General features: G+C 27.3%; 2 protein-coding genes and 1 non-coding gene across 6 annotated transcripts; 1 reads left to right on the plus strand and 2 right to left on the minus strand.

The window, feature by feature from the left end:
- Positions 1-461: 461 nt before the first annotated feature.
- LOC413470 (60S ribosomal protein L17) lies at positions 462-2462 on the plus strand. Its single transcript, XM_396914.7, has 5 exons — positions 462-559; positions 813-899; positions 1026-1185; positions 1292-1462; positions 1571-2462. The coding sequence occupies exons 2-5, from the start codon at positions 819-821 to the stop codon at positions 1714-1716; spliced, it is 558 nt and encodes a 185-aa protein (XP_396914.2). The 5' UTR covers positions 462-559; positions 813-818; the 3' UTR covers positions 1717-2462.
- Positions 1906-23058, minus strand: LOC409924 (synaptic vesicle glycoprotein 2B). 4 transcript variants are annotated; one of them, XM_016912131.2, is made up of 10 exons: positions 22829-23058; positions 5258-5496; positions 4996-5055; positions 4822-4905; positions 4414-4738; positions 4087-4208; positions 3749-3987; positions 3205-3646; positions 2822-3109; positions 1906-2577 (listed from the first exon to the last, which is right to left on the minus strand). In XM_016912131.2, exons 2-10 carry the CDS (start codon positions 5292-5294, stop codon positions 2522-2524), a joined length of 1653 nt encoding a protein of 550 aa, XP_016767620.1. In that variant the 5' UTR covers positions 5295-5496; positions 22829-23058; the 3' UTR covers positions 1906-2521. The 4 variants fall into 4 exon arrangements, with proteins under 4 accessions (XP_016767620.1, XP_006568168.1, XP_016767623.1 ...); XM_006568105.3 differs by lacking the exon at positions 22829-23058 and adding an exon at positions 14621-14727; XM_016912134.2 differs by lacking the exon at positions 22829-23058 and adding an exon at positions 14621-14727 and having other exon boundaries at positions 4992-5055.
- TRNAR-UCG lies at positions 7190-7262 on the minus strand. Its single transcript has one exon. It is a non-coding gene; the product is annotated as a tRNA-Arg (tRNA).
- Positions 23059-23111: the final 53 nt, after the last annotated feature.

The raw sequence follows: 23111 nt of genomic DNA on the forward strand, positions 1-23111 counted from the left end.
ATTTTAAATATCCCTAGAATTAAATTTTCTAAAAATTTTATTAATTTGACACATTATAATTTTATATTTTAATTATAAGACAATTCTTCTTAATATTATCAAATTTTTATCATTTTATTTAATTAATATTATATCAGAAATAATTAATCATTAATTATAAATAATAAATAAATCTAATATATCCAATTATGTATTACAAATATGATATATGATTTATATTTAAAGTTTAAAATTAAATATTTTTGATTTTAAAAAAATTATTGAAATATACATATATATAATAATTATTCAAAGTTATTCAAAGCTAATTTAATACTTTTATAAATAATTAAAAGTGAAATTATATATTAAATTATAATAATTATATATTATAGTTCAAAATTTATATTTATATAGATTTAACTAAGTATAATAAAACAAATATAAAAAATAAAACTATAAAAATAAAACTATAATAAAATTTATAGTTCTTTTAATGATAGAAGGTGGTACTCTATATTTTACAGGAAGTCTAGGTATATGTATGACGTTTTTTCCTTCAAAATCGTGCTCTTAAAAGGTACGTATGATCTGGATTATATCAATTTTTGAATCTGTTTACATCTACAGTTTTGTATTAATAAATTTGTTATAATAATGTAATTTTTAAAAATATGATATTAAGCAGTTGTTTTATAAAAAAAAGTGTGAAGTGAATATTTTATAATCAATAATTATTGAATTTCAAAATATGTAGTATATAGGTTAAGTCGCGACACCTATATTGTAAAATGCCGATATGAAAGATTGTCATCAAATTTCTATAATTCTAGAACAAAATGGGCCGTTACTCTCATGAACCGGTAAATGCAAGCAAATCGTGCAAAGCACGAGGATCTAATTTGCGAGTACATTTCAAGGTAAATAAAAGATTATTTTGGAACACTTAACCTTAATTATTAAAGTTGTATTTTTAAAATGTAAGGATTTAATCATATATTATATTTAAGAATTTAGAATCTTATAATTATTATTCTACTTTTTAGAATACACATGAAACAGCACGTGCCATTAAGAACATGTCTTTACGAAGAGCACAAAAATATTTGAAAAATGTAATTGAACACAAAGAATGTGTACCATTCCGTAGATTTAATGGTGGTGTTGGTAGGTGTGCTCAAGCAAAACAGTTTGGTACTACACAAGGTAAGTAATAATAAATAATTAATAATTTTTTTTGATATTTAATTAATATTTTTAACAATTAAAAAATTATTTTTATAATCATTAAATTATTTATTTTTAAATTTAGGTCGTTGGCCTAAGAAATCAGCAGAATTTTTACTTCAGTTATTGAAAAATGCTGAAAGTAATGCTGATGTTGATGGGCTAGATCTTGATCGTCTTGTAATTAATCATATTCAAGTAAATCATGCTCCTTGTTTACGTAGAAGGACATACAGAGCTCATGGTCGCATTAATCGTTAGTATTTCTAATAATAATAATAATAACTTAAAGTATATATTAGTAATTAGTAATATATACTTTAATTAAGTCTTGTATATTTTTATCTATATAATATATTTATAGCTTATATGAGTTCACCATGTCACATTGAGGTAATTTTGACTGAAAAAGAAGATTTTGTAGTGAAGAGTCCAGAAGAAGAACCATCAAAAAAGAAACTCAGTAAAAAGAAGCTTGCCAGACAAAAGGAAAAAATGATGAGAGAATAATTTTAAATATTGAATATACTATGAAAAATAAAAATTACACTGTTTTCTCTAATCTTTTTATATCATTTCTATCCTTTTTTATTATAAGCTAGAAATTAATAGAATAGAAATCCTATATAATTCCTTTGTAATATAGATTTAAAATGATAATTTAAAGGAATAATGGATTTACTTTACAAAGTAAAAAACTTAATTAAATTTTTTTACTTTCTTTCATTATTACATCGTTATTTTACATTTTAAATGTTTTGTTACAATTTATAAATATGATGTCCGTATTTGGAGTACGAGTTAACGGCAAGAGATACAAAAGTACGTACCAAAAATGTTACAAATAATGTTGAGAAATGAAATGTCTACAGTGTAAATAACTGTATATTTTATATTAGCGTTAATAAACAAAAATTCACACATTAAGTTTTTTTCAAGATTACAATATTCTAACAAATATCTAATTTTTGAATATATAAAGAAATATATTTTTTTGTTTTCTTATAAAAAAAAGAAAATATGTATAATGTATGAATTAACATTTTTATATTTTGTTTATTTTTGAAAATATCTACTATCATTTATAAATTCTAATTGTTAATACTAATTTGTTTATTCGAAATTGATATGTAAAACAGGAATGTGATGCTCAATCGCCGCAATGTATGTTGTCTAGAATGATTCGATTATTATGAATTAAATGAACAAATACATGAACGCACAATTTGTTATTATAAACGTGATAAGTTTTTCAATTTTATGTGTATATGACTGTACATCAATTTATTCGATCTGATGCAAGTTTTCACCGATGTCAAGAAAGTGGTTCCCGTGTTGTATTTGGTAAGAATAAACATAATAATCCTCCACCTGTATGAAAAATTAAGAATAAATTCTAATAATGATATACATACATTGTTTCCTTATCATTTAAGGATATGTCTTTTTTGTTGAAGATTCTTAATTTTGAAATATACTATATTTGTTATAAAATATATAATACTTATTAATATAGTTATATATGTACATTATATTGATATAATAGTAAGATTATATATATTCAAATTACTATATATAAATAATAAATTATTATTATAAAATATATAAAACATACCGATTAAAAGTGCAGCAACGATAAAAGTTGGTGCTGGACAATACATATCCAAGAGTTGAGATATTACGATGTTACCAATAATTCCACCGAGGCGCGCTGCAACCATAGAAATGGCAATTCCTGTTGCGCGAAGAGGTGTCGGGAAAACTTCGGTTATTAAACAGTCTAGAGCTGCATTTCCACAGCTTATCACACCGCTGAAGATAGCCGAAACGATCAGATTATGATGCTTATTGTATACAAAATATAATCCGATCGCGCAAAGTCCTGATGAAAGTGTACTAAACACTGCAAATAAAATAAAATTGAAATTATTTATTAAGAGAAAAAATAATATAAAAATATTACGCAAGTGTAATTTAATTATTTTAAATTGTATTTACATAAGAAAAATTTACGGCCAAGACGATCCATTCCTAGAACAGCAATAATATTTGCAGGTATAGCGGATGCTACGGTAATTAACGATTCCATAAAAACGGAAGCGCCAATTTTATCGGAACAAACAGTCTTGATATTTTGAGAACCTCTTTGAACCACGTATTCGGTCACTTGACATATCGAAGCGATTTCATTTGGATGATCACGATGAAACTCGTCGAAACGATTGAATAATTCAGGAAACCACATCATTAGACCGTAATAACCGATGTGAAAAGTGAAATTAATAATAATTGAAATCATGGTGAAACGAAGTATAGGCGAGACGAAGAGTTGTTTGCTATTGTTTACGATATCGGCGAGCATTGTTTTGCATTTGTTCTTTTCGATACTACTATTCGTCAGTTCCGGTTCTCGGATGTCATTTAAAATTAATTCTTTCACCTGAAATAAAATTCATTGAAAATTGTAATTTTTTTCGATGCTTTTATTTGTAATAAATATTTATTTCGTGACACATTAATGTATAAAAAAATGCATATTTACCGTATAACTATCACGCGATTTGCCAGTATTAATGGCATAAATTCCACGGAAGATATCGAGCGCCTCCTCGTATCTTCCGCAGGATAAGAGGTATTTAGGAGATTCAGGGAGCAACAGGAGCAGCCCCGCGACGATAAACGATGGAGCAGCGCAGATCAGCAGGAAGATTCGCCAAGAATTATACGTGAACGCTGAATATGTGATACCGATATCATGAGGGATGATCAACCACGCCAAACCTAATTAATTATTTTTAAATAAAAATATGGATTTATGATTTAATTATATTTTATACGATATAATTTTTAGTTAAAAAATAATTGAAATTGAGGATTTACCAGCAACAAAGAGGTTTCCAAGTGTCCAAAAGGCAGCCATGAAGGACAACATCGATCCTCGCTTCGATTTTGGTTGGAATTCGGCAAAGTATGACCAAATCACAGGTCCGCTACCTCCAAGACTGTAATAATTGAAAACTTATTTTTTTAAATATACGAAAAGTATTCATTATCGTCATAAATTATATAAATAAATTATTATAAATTTTTAAGAAGTTATGTTTCATTACGTGATTCATCGGTATTCCAATTTAACTCGCGTTTAAAAAATTGTCATATGATAAGTCAAAATGAGCTCGATATATTGAAAATTATCGATCTACTTACGCAGCACCGTTGAGAAAACGGAAAACCATGAAAAGTGCATAAGATTGGCTGAAGCTGGAGGCGACAATGCAAAGGGCATTTATGAAGGAGATGGCGATAAGAACTTTCCGTCGACCTAAGGCGTCCGCGATGGAGCCCCAGGCGTACGCCCCCGCCATCATACCGATGAAAATGATTGAGTTGAGCCATCCCTTGGCTTGAGTATCGAGATTCAGGTCACATTGTGCACTGGGAAGGATGAAGGACATAGAGATTACGTCCATCTCCTCACTGGTGCTAACGAAGCCGCATACCGTGAGAAGGAAGTAGTGAAATTTGCCATAGTCTGAGAATTGAAATAAATAATAATCGTAAATAGATGATAATTCATATTGAAATAACAGAAAATAGAGTTAATAAAAAAATTACTGGTAAGTTCAATGGCCTTTTCGAAATCCGCTTTATCGATGGATCCTTTCTCTGGATCTAGGGTCTTGCCCTTTGTTCCAATACCTATTATACAAAATTAAATGGTTAAATATAATTAAATATGTGGAAGCTATACGTCGATAATCACAATTTATTATTAGAATTTCTACCTACGAGCAAGTTCGAGATCCTTAGAGCCACAGCCGTTTAGCTGCTCGTCTTTTACATCACACTCTGAAATAATAAAGTTAAGAACAATATTTAAATATTAATTGTGTAATTAATCATACACAAATAATTTTTAAATCAAAAACAAATATCAATCATTATATATGTATATATCAATCTTTTTATATATCATCTTCTATGAATAATATTTTTTTATTATTTCTAAAAATGATTAGATATTTTGAAGATTATTCTGAAGGATACGTACTATGATTGTGCTTTGAATTAAGATCACCCTCTACCATTCTACGATATCGGCGCAGTTGGGTGAATCTGGCTTGGTAATACGATTAGATGAGACTTCTTCGTGCTCGATGACAAGCTTCGATCGATATGAGATTGATATCGTTCTTGCGGATTACTGGATCTCGGCGAAGTCTTCCTGCTGAATCTGCGCTGATCTGCTGCTGCTCGTCGGCGGGGCTAGATTCTGCGCTCACTTGTGAGCTAAAACATGACGTAAAAACTTATATGTGCTTACTACATAAAAAAGAAGAAAAAAATAAGAACGTATACTTTATAGTACTTTTCATTAAACAAAAATAATACCAAGGTGAGTGAAAGTGAAAAAGTCATGGTCGATTGAACGTGTGTACAAAGAAAATTCATAAATAGCATCAAACGGTTAATTTACTTACAACAATTTAAACGAGATTGATTAAGATGTAAAAAATTTTATGATTAGATAAGTTTTGAGAAAAATATAGATTTATAAAAAACAGTAAAAAATTTATACAAGTATACAATTTATAAAAAATCAGTAGAATTTATAAGATATTTATGATTATTTCAATGTTAAAGAAATTAATGGAAAATAATTGTATCAGTTTTAACTATTCTAATATTATAATGTCAGGATAATATATTGAAAATTCAATAAAAATAGAAATATATATTAAAAAATTTAATATATATGTTCTCTGGTATTAATTTATTATTTAATTATTCAACAATTATATTTCACAAAATTTTGAATAAGATCAAAAAATGATGAATCAAAGATAGAATAAACTTAACTCGGATAAGATAGTTTAAAAAAGAGTATTTTTCGTTGTTCTAACAGAACACGATCACGTGTTTCAAATCAATATGCAGGGGTTAAGTAGGGCCAATTCGTAATTGCATTGATAATGGGCGTAGGTCGTAACGTTTTGAAAGGCAACGATTTGGAGGCTTTCCAATGATGGAGATGATAATTGAGTCTGTTTACAAGGCGGCTTGCAAGCAGAACGTGATTCGCATCTTGTGAGGGTATTTTTATGTTCCCTTTTAAAGGTAATAAAAATGTTATTGTAACGCTGTCATAAGAAACGAGTATTGTGTGTGAATATCGGTTAAGAAGAATTGTTCAAAAACAAAGAATAATTAAATGTGTAAAAAGATATTATTAAATATATTTGTTTTTCTTCTATTTCACAATAATAAAAAGTTAAAAATTAAAGATTTCATAATTTTCTAAAATTCTCTTAGTTAGGTTTATTTTACGTTTAGTTACTGTACGTACTGTATTTGTAATAAAAAAAAAAAAAATTGTAATTTTCTGCAAAATTACACAAAGATTGACCTTGATCTAACTACACTTATTTAATATATGGAAGAAGCACACTATATATGATTACTCTAATTATTATATGTTCCCACAATTCTATGCTCGATGTAACTAGTAGTATCACACGTAACAGTAGATTTCCCGCACGGTTTTCTTGCTATCTTTCGACTGAATATCTCGGGAATCTTATTAAGTATAGAATATCGTCATGGATGAATAGATCAGGTTATGAATAATTTCTTAGATATTATCATAACAACTTGATATTATCTACGACGAAAACAAACTAATCGAATATAAACAGAAAGAATTAAATTTATTTATATTAAAATAATATAATTAAAAGAAATTATATACTGCTTTTTATTAATAATAAGAATATTTTTATTTTCCTGACACATGTAATCTTTTTTCGTTTTTGATATATTTACTCTCGAAGATATTCGAAATATTTTAAATGTTTTTTATTTTTTCATTTTTTTATTATTCACGTAGTGAATAAACATTATTCACGTTTATACATAATATCATATAATCGTATTGATTTATACAAGAAAAAAAGTGAGAATAAAAAAAAAAAAAATAAACCATCGACCGTGACAGGACTCGAACCTGCAATCTTCGGATCCGAAGTCCGACGCCTTATCCGTTAGGCCACACGGTCTTGTTGAAGGGTAGTTTTCTGAAGTTGGTATTTCACTACTAAAGAAAATACCACCCCTGCTATTATTTGATACGAAATAAATTTATAATGCAAATGATTTAAGATACTAATTTACGATGTTATGACGTAAAAATAAATACTTTTTATTATAATCTATAGATGATATAAAAATTTTTATTCGTTACAATAAAGATATAAAATTAACATTGAATAAAATATAATGGATATGCATATATTCATATATTTTTATATTTTACATATATGAATAATATAAAATAAGATAAATAATATTATTATTATTTGTATATATTGTGTTGTATATAAAAATTTAATATACTTATTGGATAATAGAGAAGAAACTAGAAAAAAATAGAGAAAATTTCAAGAAAATCTTTAATTCAATACCTTGACCAATCCTATTACAGACCCTGAAAGCTCAATGACATAATTGCGAGAAGGCGTGTCGTGGCTTAATCTTGTTCTAGAAAACGACTGAATATTAGCAGACATTGACGGACATCCTGTACCAAATACTCTTTAAATAGACGGTATCACGCGTATCAAAATCTTTTATGGACTTTGCAAATCATGATCATGCAGGACATTTGATTTTAATAAAAATAAGATGATATTGGCGTCGAAAAGAATTTTATTGTTCAAGATATTGTTTCAAGATTTCAGAAATGTATTTAAAACATTCACAAATATATTTTCCTCGATTAAAAAATAGTTCAAATAGATCTACACGAATCTGTTATTTTTAATTGGAAATTTTTGCATAAGAAGATTAATTCTTTATTATCTACTTTGTTTACACTTAATATTATTAGATATTAATTTTACATATCTAATTCATGGTATGGAAATAAAAATTTAAAAATAATTTATTATATTATTTTCCATAAAATATATAATTTCTTTTTTTAAATGTAAATATCACTACTATACCAACACTATATATATGTATAGTATTTTTTAAAGATACAAATAGTTTGCGTTGCATCGAGGTCGTTGCACAGTACACTGTAATTAACTAACATCAGTTAAACTATCAATTATTCGTTGTGTAATTGAGTTCAATGATCCATCCTAATGCAATTGTGATGTGCGATGCGCATTGCAGGTGCAACTTATGCGAGTAGTACTGTTGACACTGATGCAGAAAACCTTTTAAGAAAAGAATCTAGCACAACAATTATTTCATTCCTTCCTTGGGGATTTAAATGGAATGAATTTAAATATAGAATTGTACAATATTTGGAGAAATAAACATCAAGTTTTAAATCTTTTCATATTTTAAGGATTTTTAATTATATTAATCTTTATATAAAATATATTTGGTAAACTTTTGCTATTAACTAACTAAGAAAGATTATTTTTATTTTCAATAAAGAAAATTTTTTCACACTGTTTTGAATATTGGACACTGAAGATATTTTATTGAATCGAACTTAGATTAGAACATATATAAGTAGAATATTATTTAATTGCAGATAGAGAGATTGCAAGAAAATAGAAAAAATAAACAGAAACGTAATGATAATTCTAATCAATAACAATATTTATTATAATATTATCTATATAAACATTGACTAATATTAATAATGTATGTAGATTTACGTCAAATATATTTTGTATGCAATAAATTGATTTTTTGCATTTGCAGTTTGCCTTGAAAGTTAACTTTATTTGAATAATTTGAATCAATATCTTTCAGGATGTGAAAAATTTTTTTTCTCAGTAATCAGTAAAAATGTCGATTCTTGGAAAATGATCTTATAGTTTACGTTTATTACATCATGTTCAAATTAAAAGAGGAGAGCTTTACTAGAGTAAATTTGTTTTTTTAATAAAATTATCGTTTTAACAAAAATTAAAAGGAAAATTTAATGTATAACAAAATTTTCAAATTTAGTAAGAAAAAGTTTTTCATTTGCATTATGAAAAGAATGAATCTTTTTTAAGAATCATTGTACAATTATCTTTTGCCTCATTAAAATAAATTATATTTATATTATTATAAATATAAAATTCTTTAAAAACTATTCTCTAATTATTTTTATATTTATTGTTTGAATTAATATTATCCAATATATTTATATTATTTTTAAAAAATTATATGTTATCTGAAATAAAAGAATAAAAATTTTATTCATAAAATTCTTTTTTCCATCTTTACAATATACTGGATAAATTTGATAACAAAATAGAATAGAAAGTAATTATGTTTATCATAAACATGAATCAGGAATTGTGACAATAAGAACAAATAATTATGAAGTCAACAATGTTTGAAAAACTATGATTTCAACGAAACTATTTGATGGATATTAGAACCAAATAAAACGATTACAGAAAAAGCTAAAAAGAAAAACGAAAAAATCGATTGCCTCAAGAATTGTTTATATTGATCCTGTTTTCTAATATTATAATTTCTGATATAAAATATAAATGATACTTTAACTCGAGTATTGTAATTTAACAAGTTGGAAAAAACATGATAATTAATGGTAAATTATACATTTTGCTCTGTTTTCAATCCTTCTTATTATCATATCTATATCTTTTTTGTAATGTTTTCTTACTATATATTACGAATGAACCGATTTCCTGAAGAGTAGTCATAATAAATAATAATGACAGAATAAAATGGAAATTTATGATATTAGGCGTGTGAAATGTATAATTTATTAATAATGCGAATTGCAAATGAATTTCAAATATTTTTTTTTATTTTTAATTATATAATCAAAAAAAAGAGATACGTCTTATAATAATTGAATTAATGTGATATAGTATAGTATACTATAGTAATTGAATTAAAATGATAGAATTCAATATTATAAATATAATTTTTTAAAATCTAATATTAAAATGTCTTGTAAAATCTTACAAATGTTTTTAATGTGCATAGTAATAAGGATCTACATTCATTTTTTTGTTATTTAATAAATATATTCTTAATAAAGAAGTCAATTTATAAAGTTATGAGAGTTGCAAGAAAAGTGTATCATTCACAAAAGCTTTTTCTCTGGCATTAATTGATATATTAATTTGTTAAAATGAGATAAATTGCAATAAATAAACAAAATTTAATTACGTAAATATTCTTACTACATAATAATTAATGAAAATTAATGAAATATTTTTATCCAAAGTAGTGATAAAATTAATTAGATTTATGATACGATGATCAACATTTAAACTTGATCTTTATTAATTTAAATTTAGTTAGAAATTCTATAAATTAGAAGCTATCTATATTTCTAAAAAATATATAAAGATTACGTTAGAACCTTCTTCTGGATCTTCCTTAAGAATGCAAAATATAACTATTCAATATTTCTTTATGATTCAGAGTTAATCGAGATGAGAAAACTTCATTTCAAAATACTACTATTAATAATACTATTAATACTAAGTTTTACTTATCGTTTCATCTCAATTAACATTGAATTCAAACATTGAATTAATTTAATTAAAACTTCTCACGAAGGAGAAAAAAAGGAGGTCTTCGTTTAGAGGAAGAATCTCTCTTGAAAAAAAAAAAAAAAGATCATACTTTGTGATAAAACAAAATCATCAAATGTATGAACGTAGTGCATCTCATCACTATCGTCACGTGACTCACGTAATCACGAGGGTCATATTTGATCGAGTGTTGGGTTCGTATCGTTCGCGATCGCGAATCGAACGGTGCGAAACGAGGTCAAGCTGCTCTCGAAAGCTCTAATCGACGTGTCAAGCGTGTGGCACTGAAAGTAAAGCGGTTTGTAATTATCGTCAGTCTCGCAAGGACATAATAATCAGTCTCATTGCGGGCAAATTTACCACGCGGGGGGTGGTGGTGGGTGGAAAGAGGCGAGAGAACAGCGGTGTCGTCGCTGAAAAGCGGTGCCATTACACTCGTTAAGATTGGTTCGCATCATCGCTGACACCGCTACTTATCGTGTTATTCGATAAACCTATCGTTTCATAAATAGGTAGCGTGTTATTAAAAAGAACTGTGACAGGTAATCACGGATTTAATGATGATCAATCATTATTATTCGAAACGATTAACGATTGTCTGATTGATTGAGTCAAAATGCATTATTGATTTGTTCAAATTTTTGAATAAGATTTTTAATAAAATTCAATTTTAAAGATGGATCAATGTTATTTTTGTATAGAATTTAACTGGATACGTATTCTAATCATAGCGAGATATTGAAAATTTCTTGAAAATATCATAAAAATAATCATAAAATATCAAGTGTAGAATTTTTGCGAGATTAAGATCCAAGGATCCTTGGTTCAACACGGAAGAATTAGTCGTAGGATCTGTTTATGTTTCACGGAATCGATTGCATTTGGAAAACTCACGATCACGTTCAAATTTGGAGAACACGTACTGGATACAGTTCAGAAGAAAAGTGGTAACTTGTGTACATAAGTTAAGAATATTGTCAATGTTATATAATTGAAATTATCACTTGAGATATTCTTTCAACACAAATGAGTTTGTATAAATCACAATCTATTTGTGGAAAATGTATAATCATAGGAAATAATAGAAATATGATAAGAACATTTTTTAAAATATTTTTCTTTGAAATCTCTACTTTTTTTGATATATGTTACTTTTCTTTTAAAGATTCTGAAGATAATTTTTCTAAGAAATTTAAATGAAATCTCTAATTCTCAATGAAAGTTTCAGATTTTAATATTTCCTCGAATACTTCCAAATCTCAAAATAGTTTTATTCTTTCTCTCTCTCTTGAATAATTAAAAATCGAACATTGGAAAATAATATTTAATAGTTTCACAAGTAAGGATGGAAAGAAATAAAATGAGCGCTACATAAAAGTATCGAAGCAGCAAAAGCTAACACCTTCTATCAGTCGGATGAAAAACATTCATTTCCTAGTCTATCGAATGACATACTGATGATGACCATGAAGGGAGGTGTCCCCGATATTTCGTTTCAAAGGATCGTATATCCTTTGAAGCGTCAACTCAACAATTTGCATTATTTTATCGATCTATCAACACGTTATTATCGGACTGGATGTTTATGCAGATAATGTTTAAATATATGCAACGTGTTTGTAATGTATCGTTCATTTAGTGGTTGGTGAGTTATTTGATAATCAGAATTTGAATGGAAATTATTCAAAGCAATTGAACAATTTTTATTAATGTATAATATTTTATAAGGATAGATAGAAAAATATCGATGAAGAAAGTTTTGAAAGAAATAATTGTAAAAATGATATCAGCAAATCGAAATGAGGAAGATTCATGAATTATGTACATCATTATGTACAACAATTATTTTTTAAAATCAGACATTTATATATCATAATAATAATTCTAGAAAGATAGATGATTAAATTAAAAAATAAGGCAAATCTCTCAACTGAACAATTGAGTCAAATTAAATATAAGTTAAACTACTTTTGTCAAATATAATTATTGATAATTTGTAACTATTTTTTACATGTTATAAAAAGAAATTGAAGAAACAAATGAGATAAATAAATATATCGAGTTTTAAAATAATAATAAAATATTTATTATTATTATTAATTTATCTATGTTTGCGCTAAACATATACATATATATATCTTCAAAGCAACAAACCAATATTATTCGATTAATGGAATCGAAATGAATGTATGCGGAGGATTGATCTAAGTTTAACAAGCTAAACGAAGTTGATGAAGTTTCTTATTGAAGCGGCTATTGTTTTTTGCGCAAGAAATTTTTCACAATTTTTGTCAAATCGTTTTAATATAATAAGAAGTATGGCCCATGGATCGAATGGTATATTAACTTAATTAATCGGAATGAAAAAAAAAAGCACAGGTGTAGCTGACGATGGAGTGAAACAGATTTCTCACATAAGGTAATATAAAAAATGGAAATATGCTGACCTCGTCGTCACTAGAGCAAGGCTCATTCCATCTGTGCTCGAAGGACTATTACAATTTCTTACATTATATCTTTTGCCATGTAGCACGCTTAATCATTGCGCATTGAAGTTGTTAGTGACAATTCTATTAGAGAAATAAAATTACGAAACTCTTTAAAAAAATTTGCAAAATTATGGATAAATGAACGTTTATATATCGTCCATTTAGAATTATTTAATTTAATTGCTTCTAACTTTAATTACAAGCAAGATCAAGTTCTCAGTTTTAAAGTATCTTTAAAATATTTTCAAATAAAATTATTACATTAAAAATTAATCGAACTGATTATGCAATGTGATATCGATCTTTTGGTGGTTTCATCAGACTTCTTTCAACCCTGTTTAATACAAAGGTTTAACGTCAAAATCTTTTAAAACTGGTTTTAATCGGTTATATCCCGTAGTCTAATAATACCATGCTCTAATTCCCGATGTAAGTCACACTTTTGAATCTTTAATTATTACGAGTTTACGCGAATCATTTGTCCAAGAAGTTTATTCGAAATCATCCGCCGTCTCGATGACCAATTTACTCTCCACGTGTGATTTTAATTTATTGGCCGAAATTGTCACGATTCATTGATCTGGATGAAATCGTGTATTATATTATATTTTTTATGGATTTGTGGAATTGAAGTTATGATTTTTGAAAAAAAAAAAGAAACATTGTGTATATAACATGTAATAAAAACATAAATTAATAGAATATAATGGATTTAATAGAATTATATATTCTATAATTAATATAAAATAATTATAGAAAATATATTATTAATGGAAAATATAATGGATTCTATTTTACTACACTTTTTTTGAACGATCCAATAACGAATAAAGATAAAGAACGGGATGGTCACAATTGATTGTTTCAAATTATTTCAAAAATGAGGTAATAAAAAGACGAAGTGTAAACAGCATCAAGATCTTTAATTCGTGCAGATTTCAATTGGATACATCAATAGTAACAGGATCGTAGACGAACAACTGCGTCCTCTGCCGCTATTGAACGTTCTCTAAGTCGATCTCGCAAACAAGAAAGAACGTTCGTTCCTTCTCACCATCATCTCTCAAAATAACGCAATAGAATCGACGAACCTAATTGTGCCACTTATGCGAAACAAAAAAACACAAAGATATTAACAACAATTTAAAAGTAGTTCTCCAAGCTCTCCATAATTCCAGCTATACTCGATTCACAACCTCACTAATCTTAATCGTCTATACTCCATTATCGATCTATCGTTAATTTCATTAAGAAACAAGAGAGACAACTATAAATGAGATATCACGAGACATTTCTTCGTTCTTAACAGCAAAGATTTTGAGATATAAGAAAAAATATATATATATATATAAATGATAAAAAAGATATATCGTGGAAAAAAAAAAGTTTACGACTTACAGTGTGCGGTTTGCCAAGTCTCGGAGAAGTTGCCCGAATTGGGGAACAACCGAGAGGCAATGGGAGAGCGCAAACCTTATATAGGGGAGGCCACGAGGCACCAATATTCCCCACTCTTGCTTCGTGGAATCCGCACACAAGCGTATCTGCATCTAGAGAGGCAATGATAAGTAGTTGGGGAAAAGAAGAAACGGGATCACGAAAAATCAGGATCAACACCGTTTTGACAAACAAATCCGAGGATAAATACGGAGGATTTCTTTTCAATCAACGCTCTTTGTCTTCTCACGATTGTTCCTTGGCCTCGTGTAGCCTCTGAAACACTGAGCCGCAGAAATTCACGAAGTTATTACATAACGAAAGCCTCGAGTGAATTCCCGCGAATGCGCACACATCGATGACAAGAGTCGATCGTTGGACGCCGGCGAGAAATTATATGTCGCTGTACCAATGACGGAGTTTTTCAAATTTTTCGAGATGAATTCGCGTTTAGAGTGTTCGAGAACAGGGGACTGAAAAAAAAGAACTGTAATTTCAGTCGCACGTGCGGTTGAGACGTTCGGTTCCAACGAGGATCAATCGAGACGTTCAATTCGTTTAAATCAGTTCCCCAGCTGTTTTGCGTTTATCGGTGATGTTTGATAGGAAGATTCCCGATTAAGAAACGAGTGAAATTCAGTGTTATATGATTGAAAAGAATGAAAGGGGAATGGATTTTCATATATTCCTCGAATTTTTGAAAGGAACGAAGTTTTCTTCTCTCGAGTTAAGATTTGTCTTAACTAATATGTGTGAAATCAGAAGGCATTTCGTTATTATCTGCGCATCACTCAGTATTGTACAAACATAAATCTAGACAAATAATCTGAATTGATTTATTGTACCTTCCTGAACTTGCTTTTTTCCCTTCTTTGTCGTCAATTTTATAGAATGCTAGAAACGCTAGTATATGTTCGAAAAACTTTAACATTTGTTCCAGATCTTAAGATGAACGTTCTTAGGGAAGAGAGTGTATTTAATGAATCATTCAATAATTTTTTTTTAAATTTGATGGATAAACAAATGATAAATCAAGTTATTAAAAGATATATAATTGTGCCTGATTACTAAAGCATTGTGATATTTCATCTTTTTGTTGTCTCTTACACAATATTACTTAGTTACATCATTGACGAAAAGATAAAATGATTTTCTAAAATACACTTTGTTTATTATTTCTATATTATATATTATTACTAATTATTGTTAATTAGTTGAAAACTCACGTTTAAAACAAAGTTTTAAAATAACCTTCGTGTATTAAAAATAATCGCAATTTAAAAATTGCATCGTCACTGCTGATGGTAGCAAAATTTTAAAAGAGAAGCTTTTTAAAATGTATATTCTTAGAAAATTATAATAATCCTATTATTAATTATTAATTAGTTATTGCAGTTTTTGATAAATTTATAAAAACAAAAATATTGTACTTATAAAATTTTTTTTGAAGTGATAGTAATATAAAAGGTTTTTCAAAAATTTCAATCATTACTTAGAAATTAAATTATCCATATTTTGAAAAAAATATGAGTTTGAGCATCCTCGAAAATGCGGATCGGATATAATGATTTACGTGATCCAGATAGATTATATGTTATGCAGAAGATAAATTAATGGCTCATAAAATCAATCAACGGGGAAAACAGGACCGAAATTGAACGCGAATTGTATCGCTAATTGCGCAGCGGGGGCATCAATCATGTGGGTTTACCAACTTTAAAAAGATACACGTCAACTCATGTTGGAAGAAACGTGATAATGAAGAGACTGTTTGTACTCAATAAATCTTACTACGGCTTAACAAGCGGCAAACTGGAACCAGGTTTTTTTCAATACTCGCACACGCGAAATTCGTATGATTATCGATAAACTTCGGGAAGTTCGTACTAGTATAGGAAATGACAATTATTATTATTATTTTTTTTTTTTATTTATTAAGAAAACTTTAATATTTTAATCTTTTAATGTTTTATGTTATGTCAATTGTGCAAACATGTGTTCGATTCGTATTTATTTTTCATTACAAAACGAGACGAGGTTTGCGCGTGTATTATACAATTGCATCTTGAATCGTGCTATTTTGAGATTCTTTGATGAAAATAATACAATGCTACAATTCTTCTTATCAATTGGAATTTTTTTAAAAGTTCAAATATATAAGTTGAAATATGATTATGATAAATGTAGAAATTCACGATAAAACGGATATACAATATAACGAATAAATATTATTCTTTTTTCTTGAATTTATTGAAAAATAGGAGAAAAAAAATTACTTATTATAAAAATGTTATATAAACTTGAAAGGAAATATTTTCACCGATATTTTCACAACGTGAGTTCCGGCAATTATTATTATCAAATATTTTTCGCTTTATTATGACGAACCTTTGAGGACAAATTAAACACAACTCGCATCCACTGGCATAAAGATATCAGGCGTGATATACATCGAGAAACATGGGTTGCATTGTCTTACAACGCTCGGCATTAATATACGCAATGATATATGACTATCATGTAATCGATTGTCTCGCCGCGCAATGATTGTCTCTATTCGCCTCCGTTTCACTCGTCGCGGATGAGTTTTCGAGTACTCTTCACGACGGAACAAGCCAGCAGGATGTTAAACGAGTTTAAATCGAGTCATTCGTGCATTTCATTTTGTTTTCGTCTCTCACCAAAATTAGACAGATATTTGATACTTTGCAATTTGATATTTCGTTAATAATAATTTTAATAATCGACGATGCGAGATATTTGTATCGTATTTCGAAAGTATATGTGATTAAATGTAAATTTTATGCAAAATTGAATGGTTATAATTATACATTATATTGGAAATGTTATATTATATGAAATAAATTCTCGAAAATTAAAATCAATATAATAAAAATTGTTATTATTATTTATTAATTTTTATCTACCATTCAGTTTAAAGATTGAAAATAAAATAATACAAGAAATACAAGAGGAGAATGAGAGGAGACACGTAACTGAAAGTAAGATTTTATTAGGCGCTAATCGGGTGATAGAGCAAAACAATGGCGTAGCAATTGGAAAGTTAGTCTATATACGCAATAAATATTTTTCCGGACTATGCTCTTTGACATTCTAATCAATGATGATGTCATCGAACTTTGTTGAACTTGAAAGACCACGTGGAGATGTGTCAGCTGTTTAAACTTACGCGCGAATACTATAAGAAAGATAACATTGCGTATTTTTATGAAATGATATTTCCCGTTTGAACAATTGTTCATTTGCATCGAATTCAAAAAAATTTTCACAGAAACTGTGCGAACATGCATTTTTCTACGAGATGTTTTTCCCTTAATAAACGTTTCGGTTATTCATTTATCTTATATGCAAAAAATTTTAAATAAATTCGAGAAATTTTGTTACATCGCGTCGATGTGAAATATAGAAATAAAATAAATATCGATTGTAAATAAATTTAATCGTGATTAACAACTTCACGCTACTTTGAAAATCATGAAAATTCAATCCCAATTGAGAAAAGAAGCGTAAGAAAACGGCTCAAACTCCCTTTCACTTTCATAATCGAAGAATCGAAACAAAGATCTTCCACTCACGCGAGCGGAGAAAAGAAACTTTCAATTATGGCATTCAAACAACAAGGGAGCAAGGATAAAATTTCATTTCTCGAACTCTCCTAACAAGATCAGAATTAACTTATGATATCATTCACGAGACACTCTGTATCTGGCGCGAGAACGAGTTCTATCGGGCTTGGTATGGCCCAAATCGGCAGAAATAGAATAGTAAGAGCGAGAGTGATCCAGTATGGTAAAGAAACGAACGTGAGCGTGTCGCGCGTTCAGGTGAGCACACGCGCGTGAAAGTAATGCGAATTATGCGCGTGCACGATCATGTGTGTCCGGCATCGTGTACATGGTGAGTAGTGAGTCATCGAGTCGTACTGACGTCATCAACATGCTCTGGGGGCAATCAACTGGCAAGCAGCGTAAAAATCTTGCGGATCACGCGTCACATACGGTTGCACGGTTGCAGCACGATTGCAGCGTGGGTGGATGCTGCGAGCCGCGATGAATGAGAGCTGTGCGCATTGTATCGCATCGTTTCGGCGGTAACGATTTAAGAAATTCGACGCGCTGCGCGTCATCCACGCTGCCTAACTAACTTTCCACGTACGTGAATCGATAAGATTCGAGGGTGTAACAATACTTCTTCCTTGAAGCTAATTCGAATGTTACGTGTGAAATAAATTATCATTCGTATGTTTAATCGTATCGAATGGAAAATATAAACGTGACGTGTACATAGACGTATGTGATAATGGAGTTATTGCGTAATTTCATTTTATTCGGTATAATCTGTTTATATAGATTGAATTGCATAAACTATTATGACTTCTTGAACGAAATGACGTATCCATAGATCGAAAGCTGGACGTAAAAGGAATTGGATTCTTTGTTATTTAATGAAACTTTAAACTAAAGTGAAATAAAATTATGTGACCTTCACTCTATTGCATAAATTTTTTATTATCATTTTATGCAATTTTAATCTAATTTAATGTATTTCATATAAAAGTACAAATATATTAAATATGTTCTTTGAATTCATTTAAAAAGAAAAAAAGAAATATTTTTTTTTTTTTATATATATATACATTTATCTATCTTAAAATTTTAATGACACTTTGCTTCAATAGAATTTCTAAAGAAACCTACTTCTCTCATTAAAGATACTGTAAAATATATCCTTTTAGAGTTTCTAGGATCTAGAACTCGAGGACAGTATTGCACGTGACTCGTAGACATCCTAATTTAAATAGCAATCAATTGATCAAGAAAATCAAGTTCGTTGTAAAAGTAGGACATTTGTATTTTGATTTAAAGAAAAATAAGAGTTTTATTATATTATTTATGTTATATATTAATATTATGTTATATATATTAATATTATTTGTGTTAGATTAACATATGTTGAATGAAATTTTTTTCTAAATAGAATGATGAATGATTCATTTTAATTTTTATATGATTAAAATATATTACAATAAAAATTCAATAATGAAAAATTATCAAATAAATGTATTATTGGATTATATCTCTAAAATAATATAAATGATAATATATTTAATATTATCTCTTTTGTGTCATTTTTTTTATTCATTATTTATGGAAAAATGTATATACTTATGCTATTTTTAAATCAATGTTTTTTTTACTTATTTTTTAATTAGAGAATTTATATTCGCAACACGTGAGGAAATAGATTGATTATTTTCAACAATAAATCTATTAGTCAATGAAACTAGAATGGTCAATGAAAATGCTATTGAAAATTGTAAATTATGAACTTGTTATATCCTTGCTAAATCCCCATCATGCTTATACAGCATTCCATTGTTGTATTTCGTTTTATTATTTCAGCAAAATTTAGATTTTTCAACATTATTAAATTTGAAATTCTCGAAAGTAAATATTTCCAAACATATATCATTTTAAACTTTATAAAACACTACAAGTTTAAAAATTTTTTTTATCTACTTAATTCTTTTTAAATCAAATCAAATTATTAAATTAAATTAAATTAAAAAATGAAATAAATATTTTTCAATCGAAAATCAATATTTTTTAATAAATTAACATAAAATTTTAGAATCTTAAGAAGTGACATTTTTATATAATCCTTATATAACATAAAAACTTAAATTATTTGATATCTTTTTTTCATCGGTTTTCGAAAATTATTTTTCCGGATGTTGCAATTTTTCACAGTGTTAAAATTTCCAGACAAAATTGCAATATGATTGTATTCATCTTTTATATGTCATTATATGATATGCTTATCTATATTTACTAAGATATTTCAAAAACGAACAAGCAAAGTATAGAATTTTTTTTTAAAATAGAATTGAATTTCTTTGTTCATATAATATAGCATAAGGGATTAGATTTTTCTTCATAAAATGTTTCGATTTTTCTATGTATTTTATCAAATCTTTAACTATATTCAGGCTAATTTCCATTATAACAAACTTTTTTAATTTTATCAGATCTTATATAAATTGTCGAAAGCTTGAATTATTTATGAAGAAAGAAATATATTTTTTATTTCTAAAAATTTACAATAAAGCATCATAAAATAAACTTTCAAAATATTCAATTGTTTTATATTGCCAGAGATGTATTATATCTTCTTACGTGACATTAATGATGAATTAGCAATTTATCATTTTCATGTCACATTACAATGTATATTTTTTTTTTTTTTAATTTTGAAATTTCTGATAAAGACATGACCTTGAAATTTAAGTACTTGAATACTTAGCAATGTGATATACAATGCATTACGATTTTTTATTCCTGCAAATATGAGCGACATTTCAAGATTTTATGGATAAACACTTTCTTTATCAGTTTATTGGAACACGTAAATCAAGTTTAAAAGTCGGAAAATTACATTACTTTTTTCAAAAAAAAAGTATTTAATAACAAAATTCAAATTTTAATTATTTAATACATTATTTAATTGTTAACTTTGACTTGTTAATATTATCATGTAATTTTATGCAAAGTTTCAAAAAACACATGTAACATCTTTAAAGAATCAATTCTGGATATCAAAATAAACGTGATAAGATATGTAAAAATTCTGTTTGTACTTTATTTTTCAATTTATATATGACCTAAATTTTATAAAAAGATTTTTTTATATAGAAAAAAATTATGTTCATATTTTTTAAAAATATTTTAATTATTTTTTAAAGATAGTATAAGTAAAACAAATATAAATATTATATCCTTGTATAGTAAATATTTGTATCCAATTTTTATTGAATTAATTTAAACTGAATTTAATTATCTAATTTTTCCAATAGTATTAAATCCTCTAACTATTAATATCAATTCATTTTGTTTAAGTGAATTTAATATTGAAAAATTCTTCATAATCATTTAAAATTACTTAATAATTTCAGTTAAATAATTCTAGGATTCCTTGCACTGATAATTGCGTGAAACATAAATAAAAAAGAACAAATTCTCTAATTTTTTTAATTAGAACTTTTAAATTAATTTTACTAGATCATTAAAGATGGAATTTTCTTGATTTTTTTTATGATGAAGTAATGTATGTATTAATATCTTTTAAATTCATGAAAATATGAACTTAGTCTAATGATACTATCATTATAATATTACATAAATAATATTTTGAATTATATAATAATGTTTATAATATTTTTAATACTTTTTATCTTTAAAAATCTTAATTTAAATATTGTGTAATTTGTTTTTAAAAGTAAAAAATTAAAAATCATTATACATACCATCCAAACAAAAAGATATCTAATACAAAACATTGGAATGTAGATAGAAAAGTGTAAAATATTTTTCGATAATTTTTTTTTTTTTATAAAATGTAATATAATCATCATAAATTGAACAAGTATCAGAAACTGCTACTTTAAACACAATTACATCTATCAAGAGTATTCATAAGTGACACGAACGACCGGTATGATCTATTTCCGCTCGAAATCTACTAGGCTTATTAGCGAGCTCTGTAAGCTGATTTAACAGCGAATTTATTTGATCTGTTATATCCTATTAAACACTTACAAAAGTTAGGAAGCACACGAAATACCAGTACATTTAATTTACTCGCGCATGCAATAAAATGCACTTCACGAAAACATAGTGAATCTTTAGTTAAAGCAATAAGGAAGTTTGAATTAAGTAATGGATTTAACGAGATTAAAGCAACGATAAAGTTTTCAACTGAAATAACAATCAATATTTTCTAATTATAATTCATCCAAATTGTAATGAAAAAATTATAGAAAATAATCATACTAATAATTTGAATTTATAAAAATACGTATTTGTATTAAAATAATTATTTTTACTACTTTGTTCAAAAGGATTCTTTTTCAAAATATATGAAATAAAATATATTATAAAAAAATCATGTTTTTACTATAGCATAATAGAATCATTTAATCTATTATGAAAAAAATTTTTTTTAATGAATTCTTAATGTAAATAAATATTGTTCAAACAGATGAGATTTATTTAAATTATCATCAAAATTTATCAAAAGTAAAATTAATAAAAGAATTTTTTATAATTAATTTAACATTGGAAAGATTGGGCGAGAAAATGATATACTCACCTAATCATAATATCTCGTCTCAAGACAATTCCAAACCGGCAGCAGCTCATTCAGCGAAGAATTCACGTTACCTTTTGATATAACACTTCCGGCAGCACTGTTTTTTTTTTTTTCTTTTTCGTTACGATTAAAACGCAGGACTTGAAGAGGCGTCGATAGAGAGATAACTAAATCACTACGAAGGGGTCAGTTCGCGGCGAGTACGTCTGTCAATCTGTTAGTACCACTGCCAACTGTTCAGGGACATCGCACGGGATCGCGAAATCAGGCGGTCCCCCCTTTC

Source organism: Apis mellifera, linkage group LG1 (assembly GCF_003254395.2).
Source record: "Apis mellifera strain DH4 linkage group LG1, Amel_HAv3.1, whole genome shotgun sequence".
Taxonomy (NCBI): Eukaryota; Metazoa; Arthropoda; class Insecta; order Hymenoptera; family Apidae; genus Apis; species Apis mellifera.

Excerpts from the sequence above, each read along its gene's own strand:
- LOC413470 (XM_396914.7), top strand. The coding sequence starts at position 819 with ATGGGCCGTTACTCTCATGAACCGGTAAATGCAAGCAAATCGTGCAAA. Across the intron at positions 900-1,025 it reads ATTTGCGAGTACATTTCAAG|AATACACATGAAACAGCACG; the intron begins GTAAATAAAAGA and ends TCTACTTTTTAG. Across the intron at positions 1,186-1,291 it reads ACAGTTTGGTACTACACAAG|GTCGTTGGCCTAAGAAATCA; the intron begins GTAAGTAATAAT and ends TTTTAAATTTAG.
- LOC409924 (XM_016912131.2), bottom strand. The coding sequence starts at position 5,294 with ATGGTAGAGGGTGATCTTAATTCAAAGCACAATCATA. Across the intron at positions 4,209-4,413 it reads CGTTTTCTCAACGGTGCTGC|TCTTGGAGGTAGCGGACCTG; the intron begins GTAAGTAGATCG and ends CAATTATTACAG. Across the intron at positions 2,578-2,821 it reads CGTTGCTGCACTTTTAATCG|GTGGAGGATTATTATGTTTA; the intron begins GTATGTTTTATA and ends TTTTTCATACAG.